This window comes from Gorilla gorilla, chromosome 6 (assembly GCF_029281585.2).
Source record: "Gorilla gorilla gorilla isolate KB3781 chromosome 6, NHGRI_mGorGor1-v2.1_pri, whole genome shotgun sequence".
Classification (NCBI taxonomy): Eukaryota; Metazoa; Chordata; class Mammalia; order Primates; family Hominidae; genus Gorilla; species Gorilla gorilla.
The window spans coordinates 45,707,452-45,721,655 of NC_073230.2; the positions used below are offsets into that span (position 1 = coordinate 45,707,452).

General features: G+C 37.3%; 1 protein-coding gene and 1 gene segment (V, D, J or C); both read right to left on the reverse strand.

Annotated features, from left to right (window-relative positions):
• Nucleotides 1-704: 704 nt before the first annotated feature.
• Nucleotides 705-8,394, reverse strand: TARP (TCR gamma alternate reading frame protein). 2 transcript variants are annotated; one of them, XM_031012687.2, is made up of 2 exons: nt 7,786-8,394; nt 705-1,028 (listed from the first exon to the last, which is right to left on the reverse strand). In XM_031012687.2, the coding sequence occupies exon 2, from the start codon at nt 1,014-1,016 to the stop codon at nt 840-842; it is 177 nt and encodes a 58-aa protein (XP_030868547.2). In that variant the 5' UTR covers nt 1,017-1,028; nt 7,786-8,394; the 3' UTR covers nt 705-839. The 2 variants fall into 2 exon arrangements, with proteins under 2 accessions (XP_030868547.2, XP_030868548.1); XM_031012688.2 differs by lacking the exon at nt 7,786-8,394 and adding an exon at nt 4,832-4,944.
• Nucleotides 8,395-11,156: 2,762 nt separating this feature from the next.
• Nucleotides 11,157-14,204, reverse strand: part of LOC101141518 (T cell receptor gamma constant 1-like) — a 58,861-nt gene continuing 55,813 nt past the window's right edge. The window contains 2 exon segments of the C gene segment in view: nt 11,157-11,710; nt 13,649-13,696. Of these exon segments, the coding sequence occupies nt 11,568-11,710; nt 13,649-13,696 (191 nt within the window).

Below are 14,204 nucleotides of genomic sequence, written 5' to 3' on the forward strand. Positions count from 1 at the left end.
GGAAAATGGAAGAATGTTTGTACATGTAAGCCTTACCAACCTGTAGTTATGAAATGTTACTTTATGGTGATATATAAAATGAAACTCTGAAAAACCCAAGGCCTCTGTAAAACTGCAGTGGCCAAGACTATTCTATGTTTTGTAGAGCCACACTCCACAGATAAACATTATCTACAGATAAATATGATCTACAGTTATCTTCAGATAAACATTATTTTGTCAACAATGAACCCATGGTTTGTAGGTTAAACTTTGTGGGTAGCAAGATTGAGGTGAGTGACGCTCCTGCTTGGGCAGAACATTCCTGAAAGACATATATATGTTATTTCCCGATCAAGTAAAGTCATCAAAAGAAGGGAGAACACTTTTTGAGCGTTTACCACGTGTCACGTTGCTAGATGCTTCTGTGTATGTTGTTTCTTTAATCCATCTAACAACCCTAAAAACCAGCACGTGACTTTCTTATTTTGGATAATGGAGCTGAGGCTGAGAAACCTTCAGTAACTTTTTCAATTTTGTTTTCTCCAAAACCTATACCATTTTAATTCTATAGAAAAGTAGCAGGGCATTTATGCTACCATTAAATGTAACAATTTTTAAGAAAGATTTATGTTTGTTTTTCATTAATACTGAAAGGAAAAAATGCAGCATTCACTTTCAGAGAAGTGTTCTGACAGATGATATGCGTAAACACATACCTGTCTTTATTGGAGGAAAGATAATTTCTTGATCAACTCCGTTTTTATTATTCTCATGTCTGACGATACATCTGTGTTCTTTCTCCAGTGACTTTTCTGGCACCGTTAACCAGCTAAATTTCATGTATGTGTCGTTAGTCTTCATGGTGTTCCCCTCCTGGGATCGCAGAATCGTGTTGCTCTTCTCTTCTTGCCAATGTATCTTAATAGTATCTGGGAAAAATCTCTCAAGAAGACAAAGGTATGTTCCAGCCTTCTGGAGCTTTGTTTCAGCAATTGAAGGAAGAAAAATAGTGGGCTTGGGGGAAGCATCTGCATCAAGGTGTTTATCTATGGGGAGAAATGAAATATGAGTTTAAAAGAATCATTAGAGAAACACACACATTGCACGGTTTGGAATGGCCTAGTACATAACCATAAAAAGAGAAGATGCCATTGAGCTGGTGTCCACTGCGGCCTTTCATCCAGGATAGGCTGCACGGTACTTATTATTGTGCTTATTTTACAGATGTTGAAAAGAGGATCAAGACATTAAATAACTTGCCAAAAGTCACAGCTCTCAAGTGTCAGATGCTGGATTAAAACCTGGCCTTTGTTTATTCTGCACATGCTGTGATGAGTGTGATTTTTAACTGCTTCCTACCAGGGCTTCCAACGTTCATGAGCATATTTGTTTTATTTTTTAATCTCTTTTGTTTCATCATAGTGAAGCAGGTTTTCAAGGTGGATGGCAGAGGAAAGTGGAAGGTCAGAAAACCTTAATGATCTCTCTACAGATGAGACTCTTTGGTCCTTTTCCCACTTCCCTTTTCCATCCTTTGTAACTTATGTTCTTTGGCCAAATATGACACATTCTCATGTTCTGCAATTTCGTGTACTCCCACTCTTCATTTAACTGATTCTGCGATGCACCATATTTATCTTGTTATTTACCTTATTTCCCATATGAATCAATGTCAAAATTTTTGTTGTTGTTGTTGAGACTGGAGCTTGCACTGTCATCCAGGTTGGAATGCAGCGGCAAGATCATAGCTCACTGCAGTCTCAACTTCCCAGGCTCAAGTGATCCTCCCACCTCAGCCTCCCAAGTAGCTGGGAGTACAGGTATGCACCACCATGCCTGGCTAATATTTGTTTTTTCTAGAGACATATTTCACCATATTGACCAGGCTGGTTTAAAACTCCTGCGCTCAAGTGATCTGCCTGCCTCAGCCTCCCAAATCCTGGGATTATAGGTGTGAGCCACCATGCCTAGCCATTTTGTTCACTTTTATTTTTAACATACATAGTCGCTTGTTTTAAAGAGAATCTACTTCCGCATGTACATACTGTCTATCAAGTTGACCGTGTAGCTTCAATGTGTATACCAGGAGCAGTCCCCCTAGTTAATATCTAACTTTATATAACATCTCAATTTCACATCTGCACCCTCCAAGTTTTGGGATGCAGCAGTATTTACAGCTGTACCTCCAGATTATTCACCATCTCTTGAATTTAGAAACAAAATGGCAACATTTCCAAAACTCTTATTTAAATTTTTTCTTGGTTATTTTCAGAAGTACTCTTGTGTTAATCTTCTCCAGTAATGCACTTATAAAAATTTTATTTTGCTTTAGAAAATATTCACCAAAAGCACATTTTATTTTGGAATTTCATTTGAAGTTTAAGAATGACTAAGAATGCACCAGGGGTGTATTTTTTATACTGGTTTTTATATAAATTTACCCCATTAATGAGAAGGTCTATGTAAATCAGTGTATCTATATTTTGACTCTTTATGTCTCTCCCAGAATTTGTATCTGTCCTAATATGCTATTTAACTGTTTTAAATCTCCGTTATTCTCTTTGTCTTAGCTTGCTGAATAAAATGTGTATGTAATTGCTCTATTAAAAGTCATGATTTCAGAGCTTCATAGGCATAGGGTCAAGATACATAACAAAGCATCATATGTTTACAAAGGCATATCACTTGAATCTGGAATGTTAATGGGTTATACATTCATTTTTAAGCTAATAACTGAAATTATAAATGTTACAATTCTTTCTATTTTGATTTCCAATTGAAACTCCAATGCTTTGGCTGGTTTGAAGTGAGTTTAATAATTCAACAATTTCTTAAGAAAATAAGAATTAAATTTCTCATTTGAAAAGAAAAGAAAACAATCTTGATAATTTCTGTCTGTGTAGCAAAGCTTCTGATTTTCATACAAAATTAGTAAACATATACAGAAATATTAATTTTTGAGCATGCTATACATTTAATTAGGCATAAAGTGCTCATCTTAATTTCATACTCTTTGTTTTTAGTGTAAATAGTATTTTACTTGTTATACTTCTGAGACAGTGTATATTTCTCCATCATATAGTTTGTTTCTAATTTTAAAAGCATGTTATAAAATATGATTAATTTTTCAATTGTACATTATATTTATATAATTTTAGTCTCTAGTCAATATATTTTCCAATCTAATTTTCATCCTAAGAACTAGTGTCTCTTCATGGAAATACTTCTAATTCATTGTACTAAAGAAATTAAAAATCAAATGATAAACTTGGACATTTTCTGTATGGTACCACAGCATTCATTGCCTCTTGTCCCCTTTCTTTGGCTAGATGCTTTAAGTTTCATTGTTTTCAGGACAAAATGAATCTGGAACTTCCATAACTTTCTCAAGGTAATAGTTAACAAATCATTAAATAGCGTACTCGATTATACATGGTAAGGGCCGATATTCTGGATCATCCTCTCACATGATTTTTAAAATACTACTTTTAAAATGTACATATTAAGAGTGTTTTTTATGGTCAAGTATGGTACATTTTTACTTACTTCAATAACAAATAGAATTTATATATTTTATTTATTTAAATAAACCTGTTGGATTCATTTATGTACATTTATTTGCATAATCAAATAGTATATTTGAGTTAAATTGTCTAAGTTGTTTGTAGTTTATTAAAATGCAGCATTGTAAATTTGCCAAGTATCAACTACATTTTTATAGATGGTATGATATATTAAATCTACATATGGATATTTATTTAAGAGTTCTCTATTTCTTATTTTTTCATTAGCTAAATAGTTATAGCCATTTTATGTCTAAATATGTATTTCAGATTTATGATGTTTCCAACTGGATTTAATTGATTTGATATCTTGACCATTTTTGGTAAGATTTTAACCTTTTTTTCCTGAGACATATGAACAGAACCATAAACTAATTGGCTATAAATCTTAGGACAAATATATTGGTGTTAGAAATGATATCAATTAAGATAAAGGATTAAGTAAAGCACATAGAACAACAAAAATAAAAAATAAACATCTTAATGCAATGTTTTTGCCACGTGATTAAAAAGTCTGCTAACAAGAAACGAATCCATAAGTTCAATTTTTTTGTGTGTGAGCTGATGTTAAGATAACCTTCCATTTGAGCAGTTAGAAGTACAGCTGAATCCTCTGGAGAATTGCTGCTCTGTAAATTCGATGGGCTGAGAGCAACTCTCCATAGTAGATCCCATTGTCTCTTTACATGTGAATCCAGAGAACATTTGTTGGGCAGCTATTGTGGGTTGGACAATGTGCCAAGTACTTAATTCACACTATGTCGTGCAATTCTTATACAACCCTGCTGAATTCATACTGTTATCCCGTTTTATGGATTAGAAAACTGAGGCCAGAGAATAATCACTCAATTTCACTAAGCAGTGAGCAGTGGAGCCAGAGTTCCAGGTGGACCTGACTCCAACACCCGGGCTCCTTCACAACAAGAGTAAACATGTGTTTGACCATCAGAGATGAATATGTGTCCACTCTATAGAGTCTATCACAAACTTACCTGTCATAATACATTTGGTCTCAGGGCCAAACATTTTAATGAGATCGTTTCATACATTATATATGAGCACTTTATAGAAGTCCATATATGCACAAAGCCAAATCCTATTATTTGTGCCATGTTATCTATGTTCTCTTTTAGTATGAGCATTTGTTTTAAAGTCTCTCCTAAGATTTCTACATGAAATCCCCATCCAATTCCTCTTTTTTCTAAACATTATTACATTATTCCAGTTTAATCATTTCCTGCCTTCCCTCTATTACCTTGGAAATGTTGTATTCTTCCGATACTTACCTGTGACAACAAGTGTTGTTCCACTGCCAAAGAGTTTCTTATAATAATTCCACAGTGATTCAGTCCATATCAAAAACTCTAATTCAGTTTCCCTGAGTTCTTCAAATTCTGGTGATCTGGGATTCTCAAAAGACCAGGGTTCCAGTCCTGGTTCATTTTGCTCATAACAAGTTCTGTTGCTCCACAAATCAAATAACTTAAAGCTTTTGGTGTTTTATTTATCTAAAAACAGTGATGTTTCAAAATCAGTTCAACATCGCTACCAGCACTGAAGTGAGACCAAAATGAAACAAGATATAAAAAAGCAATTTGATTAAAATGTTATAGGTCCCAGTGCAGTGTGGCTCGTGCCTATAATCCCAGCACTTTGGGAAGCTTAGGTGGGAGGATTGCTTGAGCTCAGAATTTTGAGGCCAGCCTGGGCAATGCAGTATCTAGTGAGACCCCATATTTACTAAAAATAAAAAAAGCATTAGCTGAGCATGATGTGCACGCCTGTAGGCCCAGCTACTCGAGAAGCTGAGGCAGGAGGGTCACTTGAGCCTAGGAGTTTGAGGCTGCAGTGAGCCTTGATCACACCACTGCACTCCCGACTGGGCAACAGGGGAAGACCCTGTCTCAAAAAAAAATGCTGTGGAAATATAAGAGATTATGATGATGATGATGTCATTGTTATGATTAGCAATCTGTTTGCTATGATTGTGTGCCTTGACATGACATTTTAACCCTATAGGACCAAGCATTGCCCTTACTAAAAACAATTCAGCATTTTGGAGTGGCAGTTAAATCCATAGCAATTAAGCAGGAAGAATAATTTCTCAGTTCCTCTGTTTGCATTCCACTTTGCTCTGGGATTCTCAAAGCCATCGTCCCCATCATCACAAGAAACACGCCTTCCACACACCCAATCTTTAGTAGGTTATCCTTTGCCTTACCTGCCGTGTTAAGAAAATCAAAGGGAACATTGGCTAAAGTCTAATATATGCAGTCAGTGTCAGTGTATGGAAATTCTTCACTTGTGTTTTTCAAAACAAGTGAGCCTTTTTCTAATCAGCAGCACAACTTATTTGCCCTCCAAGTTTCACCAGAAACTTCAGCCTCAAACTGACTTCTGTCTAGTTTATGCCGAAGTCCAGCTCGAAACACCTGGCTTGACCCTTCAAGGGAGAATGGGTAGAGAAAAGGCAGGAGGCCTGGTCCTCAAATCCATCTCTCTGTTGTCACTTTAGATCACTACATGTTATCTGCCTGACCATGTCTGCTGAGCATCACCATCTGCGCATTTCATTAAATGTCAGGATGCCCATAGCACTGATGCAGTGGTAATATGCAGTGGGTTTTTCATGACCATTCCTTTCATTTTCCAAAACGGAAGTTGAAGGTAATGCCCACTCTTCCATTTCCTTCTAAAGGACTCATGCATTGAAGTCTTTTTCCAATTTAGTAATAGAAAAAATATGATATTTGAAAATTTGGTGTGCTTCTTTTTATCAATTAGTAAGATGTATGTATTCCCCTACCTTTTTCTCCTTCTTTTGAGCATAAAATTTTAAACTATGCTCCTCGCTAGGTAATCACAGGCCTTTTTCCTTCTCCTTTCCTTAGGGCTTTAGATCATCTGTGTATATTTAATGGTCTGACTGTGCTTGTGTATTTTAATTTAGGTCTTCTCAAATAGATTTTGGAAACAGGTAGCTTAAATAAATAACAAAGAGTTTGTGCATTTAGCATGTTTCTCTTTTGTCCCCAGGAGTTGATTGTTTTGTAAGGCCAAGCTCAAATAAGACACAAGGAATGGATAATATGTTTGCAAATCTTAGCTCTGTGATAGGGACACCTACACACTAAATTTAGATAGAAAGTGCCAGAACCTAAAATGAGGCTTTTTTTCCAAAATTTTTCTCTCACAACATGGGGAGGTGCCTTATGTATGGTACAGTCTTTGTGTAACCTCTCATATTAAAAAATGTTCTTCTAATACTCTGCTTTGATCCAGAAGGACTAACTGGAGGAAATATCAACATGAAATGAACTCAATGAATGCTAGTTTTGGGGATAGCACTGGTAAAAGGAAAAAAAAGCAAAGAAATTTATCATGGATTTGGTCATTATTACTTGGAGCTACGGTCCTTGTAGTTTTTACTTACTTCATACAAATGTAGAATAACAGAATAAATCGGAAAAAATAATTTCCTTTTATTTTGTGAGTGGATCATTGTTTCTTAGAGTAAAATATTCAGGGACACCATCATATGAGGAATCCAAAATGGACAGTGAGACCTGAGATGCCTTAGAAATCTGCTCTGAGATAGATGCTTTACATGCATGTGAAGCATAAAACAAAAATTTTAATGAAATATAAGGGCAAAAAAGGCAATATTTCTCAACTGATATTGGTATTCATATAATCTTTGAGGTATGATCCAGTTAAGAAATTGAATGTTATAATTAGACATTTGACTTTTTTACTTGTATCCCTATAAATTTACATATTCAAGTTGGGGGAGGGGAAAATACATATTTTCTTAAACTTGTATAAATTTTCTCTGGAAAATGAAAAATCACCTTGTATTCAGGCAGATCATATTTGAGATAATACGTAAAACATTCTAATTACTTTTAGAAGCAGGTACAATTAGGCTTTTAGAAATAAAAAGCATTTTACGAATGGTGACATTTCTTCTGACGTGAGCTGTTGAATAGATGGGGATTGATACATTTATCTGTATTCCTGAGTGTATAAAGATCTCTCATGGGTAGTAACTTGAATTCTGGAAGAGGAAATAATATTTCTATCACCTACCAAGTGCCAGGCATTCAGCTACCCTGAAAAATTGCTGTTCGTATACTGAGGCCAGGAATGTGACATATTCAGGTAAGGTTGATCATTTTTTTCTAAAAAAAATCTATCAGTTTTTCATTACTGGAATAAAAACAGAAAAAAAATTACTTACCAGGCGAAGTTACTATGAGCCTAGTCCCTTTTGCAAACGTCTTGATCCAGTCAGTACTATCACACTGGTTTAAGCTTCTACAAAAATCTCAACCTTCTGATCCTCATGACATGACTAGCAATCCAACAACTTTGAACTAGCAATTTCATCTTCTGGCTTTTTTGGAAGTCCTTGAATATCAGTTTTGTGACATGTGATAGTTTGTAATTTTTCCTCATAAATTGTCTGCTTTCTTCTAAGGCAGTAATTCTTGAAAAGCATCAACAGAAAAAGGAAATGTTAAGATAAAAAACCAACAACAACAAAAAAAGAAAGGCCCGGCTCAGTGGGTCACGCCTGTAATCCTAGCACTTTCAGAGGCTGAGGCAGGTGGATTGCCTGAACTCAGGAGTTCAAGACCAGCTTTGGCAACACAGTGAAACCCCGTCTCTACTAACATACAAAAAAATATTATCCAGGCGTGGCGGCGTGTGCCTGTAGTCACAGCTACTCGGGAGGCTGAGGCAGGAGAATTGCTTGAACCAGGGAGGCAGAGGTTGCAGTGAGCCGAGATCGTGCCATTGCACTCCAGCCTGGGCGATAGAGAGAAAAAACAGCAGGCTCAGTGGGTCAACGCACTACTTTTCTAAATTACCAGGAAAAGTATTCAGAGAATTGTCGTTTTTTTTCTTTTTTAATTTCCAGGGGTTCAATTGTGTTGAAACTGCTTTGAGATTACATCAAAGGAAAAGCCCTTCTGTTCCCACAAACACCAGGGCCTCTCTGTTAGTAATTTGGGAAGATACTTCTGAAAGGAGGAAGCTCTTTAGTAACTGAAAATGCAAATGTGTCAACGCAGATATACTTGAGAAATATGAACAAAGGTCTCCACTTTCAAAAAGCCACTTGTATCATTTGGCAACACGATGCTTTACCAAGGCAATGCCAAATGAGGAAATGTTTTCCACAATGACTTATTATCATTTTTCCTGGAATAGCAGAAGAAATTTGTAGAATTCTATGTCCCATGAAGTAATACATTCTTTATTTAAACTATGGCATACCCAAAAAAAAAATTTAGTTATCTGATATGTTGAAAAATCTTCCATCTTAAGCTGGTGTCGGCTGTGTGATCTCCTGTGTACAGATGAGGTGTTCAGGTGCAAGGACTGAGGAGGACAAGCCTTGACGACCTCCATGTCCACTCCAGATCCACCCTGCTCCAGCCTAAGTCTCCTGAGTCTTCATTCAGGAAGGTATGAGTGAGGTCACAGAGGGCACCTATCCATACACGGCAGGCCACAGCCCCCACACCAATGGAGAAGACAATAGGGCTGGGTGAAAATTATGTTTGGAAAGGGTTTCTTCTTAATAGAAAATTCAAAATTATTATGTGGCGCTGTCAATGACCCTTTACACCTGTGATAGAGGGAATGATGCCCACTCAATCTCTTTTTGTCCTCTGGCCTTCCTTATTTCAGGACCATGAGGGGAAGCATCAGAAGTCTTAGCAGCTGTCAATATTTCAAGAGCCATGAAGGATTTAACGAATAAAATGTGAAGAAGTAATGAATTATAAAATCTTTTATTAAATTTACCAAAAAAATACAAGAATGATATGAAGAACACAGTATTTAGTTTTCCTAAGGGCATAAAATAAAACCTAAATAAATGGAGAAACATACATTGATGAATAAAAAGCTTCTATCATAAAGAGGCCAATACACCCTAAATTCATCTATAAATTTCCAGCAATTTTAGTCAGAATTACTACGACATGTTGTTCTTCTAGGGTGTGAGGTTTAATGTTAGGCTAGATAAGTTGATTTTAAATTCTACAGGGGTGAATAAATATGAGATGATTGAAAAAGAATTTTCTGAAAAATGGTACAGTGAATAGACATTTGGCATAGTAGATAATACTTGCCACAAAGCTACTGAGATAATATGATAATGATACAAGAATAATGAAATAGACAAATAAAACAGAAATTCTCCAGAAAATGTGTTAAGTATGTGTAGCCATTAAAAACATGCTGAAGCATTTTTAAATTGTAAGGAAATGGTGGATTATTTGGAAACAGGCATTAGGCAAATAATTACCTGAGAAAATAAAAATATCACTCTACCTCATCCCAGATAACACAGGGTCCAAATAGATTAAAATTAAAATGACAAAGCTACAGATGGCCAGAAGGAACATGTAGAAGAATAATTGCATCCATTGAGTAAAGAGGCATGGGATGCATTTACTCAATTGCATCAATTGAGTAAAGAAATGGGGTAGGAGAAACTTAAAACACATTAATTTTTAAGAAGTAAGAATGTGGAACATTTTCTATTTTTATAGTATTTTCAAATAAATGTTTTTGAAAGAAGAATAGACAATGAGGACTTGCTAAAAGATTTAGGGAGGAAAGTCACATGATCACATTTGCACTTGAGGAAGATAAATGTGCAAGCAGAAAGGAAGGGGCGCTCCCCAGGACAGCAATTTGGGTGAAGCAGATGGTTTTATAGGTGGTCGCCATAAGCCAATAAAAGGCAACAAGGACCTGCGTTGTTGCAGTGATGGTGGAGATGGACAGAGTGGCTGCAGCAATAAACATTAACAAGTTTACTCGAGTTTTTAAAATATTCTTATGAAATAAATTATTATCTCAGGAAGTTGGGCATGCCCTTAACATAGGCAAAATAAACTTCTAAGTTGATTGAGGCCTGTGTCAGACACTTTTTGGTTTGTTACTGTCTCTAGAGTAGAGATACCAACAGTGCGTGCCGATACTTTGGAGGACTTGCATGTGCCAGGTGTCGTTAACTCATCTAATCCACATAACTCCAGGAAATGGGGCATTATAACTTCATTTTACATGAGGATATGATGGCACATAGAGTTCCTGGAACTCACCTGAGGTCACACAGATACTAAACACCATACCCAGGAGTCCTGGGATCAGAGAGCATGTGCTGAACCTCTCCATCACGCTGCCTCTCTGCTGTTAGGGCAGCTCTCACGGGGGTATCGTGAGGATCAGGAAACACAGTGTCTGCGAAACACTCTAGAGCTGAGCTCACACGGTACACGTCACAGTAGATGGTGTCCTAAAGCCACTGGAATGTCCTAAACCAAACGAATCTGACTCTGGTGACCTTTCAAACAGAAGCCACATGGGCTCCTTCGTTTGGTTGTAGTTCCTCTTAGAAGGTGTGATAACCACGATCTCAGGGAAAGAATTAGAAATGGGGTGTTGGACCATTCTTACAACCAATACAGAATTCCACAGCCCAATTGCCATGCTGTTTCTTACCTTGGATGTTCAATTTGATGTCATCCAATTAAAATACACATGGACAAAAGTCAACTTTTCATTTTTTAAATTTATTTTGCTTATTACAAAAAACACACCACATAATTCAACTAGCAAAGAAGACTGCTTCAGGGCGTGTAAAATGAAAGGCTTCCAGGCAGTTATGTGATTAAAGAACACTAAGAGAGGGACAAGGCTAGAAGCCGCAGGCTGTCTACACTATAGCAGGCGCTATTTGGGTTGGCTGGAGGAGCTGTGGAAAACATGGAGAGATTGGTGCTGAAGATCGCCGTGGCTATTCCTCACTGTTATTACAGAGTGAGGTTTTCTGTGTGCCCACTGGTTTGAAAACCATTATACAATGATGATAGAATAGTACACACATGAGAACTGAAATGGCCCAAACCCAGAAAGAAAGCCCAACTAGATCCTCAGAAGACACTTCTAGGGACAATAACCGATGAGGAAACGATGGCTTCCTTGTGCCACCGTCTGTTACGATCTCTCTCCATTGCAGCAGAAAGCCGTTGTTCTAAGCAGACAGCAGGTGATGATGGCAAAATAGACCACACTCTTGAGGAGCAGGAGGAGGTACATGTAATATGCAGAGGTGTTTGTGAGCTGCAGCAGTAGTGTATCTAAGAGAAATTGCACATGTTCTTTTTACAGAATAAGATATATTAATGGGAGAGGGGTTCACAAATACTTATTTCTGATGATTTATGTTGAAGTGATATTCCACCATCACCAAAACCTAAAAGTAAACATCTACTGCTACCACCACCACCAAGAGTCAGACAAGTCAGAATTCAGCTTTCAAGTTGATTAACAACCTCTGCTAAATTCACTTAGAACATTCCCAACTATTAAAAAGTAAGGTTGCATTGTGGAAAATCAAAGAAAGTGGTTAATCCAGATTTGCTGATGTGTTAGGTAGTTGTGGCACACTCACCTGTCTTTCCTAAATGCCTCTAATTATGGCTATGCTATTATTGGGTGATTGCATTTCATATTATTTGAGGTTTTGCAAGAGATATGTGATGTCAAGGAATAAGTAAAGACAGTGGGGGTGGACCACTAGTGCCTACTCAATGAGCTACAAGAGTGAGTCTCTTCCTGCGGAAATTTCCATTTATATGTTTTGTCTTCATAAAGTGAGAATTCCAGAAACATCAGTCCTTGGTGTGGAAAAGGATCTCAGGAAGTGATGTGTCCGTGACTCCCTGCCCTTGGTCAAGTGAGGTGGTACTGCCCTCCTTGCCTGGCGTGGCAGCCTAAGTCAGAGCCCCTTGGTATTGGAAATAGAGGAAAGTTGAGCAGGGCTAGAGCCAATGCTTCTAGTCACATTCTTTGTGCATATGTAGAGAGAAAAAGCCAAAAACAAGTATTCATTCTGTGTCTGCTAAATGAGATGCCCTATGCCAGACATCTCACATTCATGCCTTTATCTCTTCAATAACTGTGAATCTGGTGTAATTATTCTTAGTTGGCTGATGAGAAAACTGTTACTCACAAAATGTAGGTCACTTACACCTAATCATTAAAAGAGCTGGAGTGAAAGTCCAGTCTGCAAAGCTCAGGCACCCACCCAGCCCCACATGATGTCCGTTTTGTTTCAGGTTCCTGGCTTGGTAATTTCTTGCTACCTGACTCTATTGTAGAAACAGAATAGAAAACTTACTAAGTACATAACTCTTTGTTTGATGGCCTGATTTGAAATCCCAGATCTAGCTGTGTGACATGTATAGGGATTTTTATAATTATTTGCTTTAAAGGGACTGTAAATTGGGAGAAAAATATGTACCATTTTATAGGAGTATTAAGAGGGTTAAACAAGAAAATGCAGAACACAGCCCAAGCCCTTCTGTGTAAAAAGCACTTGATAAACACTAGTTCGTGTTATTAGCTGCTAGCAAAGACCAAAGACTAAAACAAAACAACTCGAGAAGCAACATGGTATCATGTTTTCCCCCGTCATTAAACAAAAGACAGGACAGGAGGCCGGGCACGGTGACTCATGCCTGTAATCCCAACAGTTCGGGAGGGCGAGGGGGCAGATCACGAGGTCACAAATTCGAGACCATCCTGGCCAACATGGGGAAACCCCAACTCTACTAAAAATAAAAAAATTAGCCGGGCATGGTGGCATGCGCCTGTAGTCCCAGCTACTTGAGAAGCTGAGGCAGGAGAATCACTTGAAGCCGGGAGGCGGAGTTTGTGGTGAGCTGAGATCCTGCCACCGCACTCCAGCCTGGGTGACAGAGCAAGACTCTGTCCAAAAAAAAAAAAAAAAAAGAAAAAAAGAAAAAAGACACATGGATGAATAAAATCTGTTTTTTGAAATAATTAAAAGCATATCACTATACCACTGTACCCTCTCTAATTTACAGTCATCTCATGCCCCAAAGCAGTAGTTTGCTTTCTTAATACAACTCCTAGAAAATGAGGGGTTAATTTAAAATATCACTAGGTCCATTCTGCAGCATCCAACCTAGCAAAATCCATTCTCTGATTTTTCAAGCCAGAGAAGTTCAAAACAAAATGATCAGGAGGAAGTAAAAAACACAAAAACTTACCATTTGCATCTTTTGAACAATTGTCTTTGGGATCCATTGTGATGACATCTAGAAGAATGAGAGCAAGTACTAGTCAATTGTTCATGTGTGTGTGTGTGTAATTAAATGAATATTTATAAAACCTGTCGACAGAGAGGCAGGAGGACAGTTATTAAAAATATGAGCCCACAATTCCAGAAACAATTGGTCTAATTCTGTGTAATTAGGTAGATCTAATTCATGTATCATGTTTTTGCACATCAAGATGTTGAAGTTCGTGAAGAATACATTTTTTTCTTTTTTATCACAACTGGAGTGTAGTATCCAAGAGCATTTACTTTTCCTTCTGTATTCATAGCTCCTAGCAGAGTGACTGCCACAAAGTACGTTTTTGATAAATACTTGTTCAAAGGAAAAATAAACTGAACAAATGGCTACTTTACAGCCTTCAACACACACTGCTGACATGACATCAGCAAAAAGATTAATTTTGTTTTGTTTGTTTGTTTGTTTGTTTTTTGAGGCAGGGTCTCACTGTCACCCAGGCTGGAGTGGAGTATAGTGCGGTGTCATCACG

Bases quoted from the DNA above. Each gene is read 5' to 3' on its own strand.
- TARP (XM_031012687.2), bottom strand. From the start codon at position 1,016: ATGCAGATGCTTCCCCCAAGCCCACTATTTTTCTTCCTTCAATTGCTG.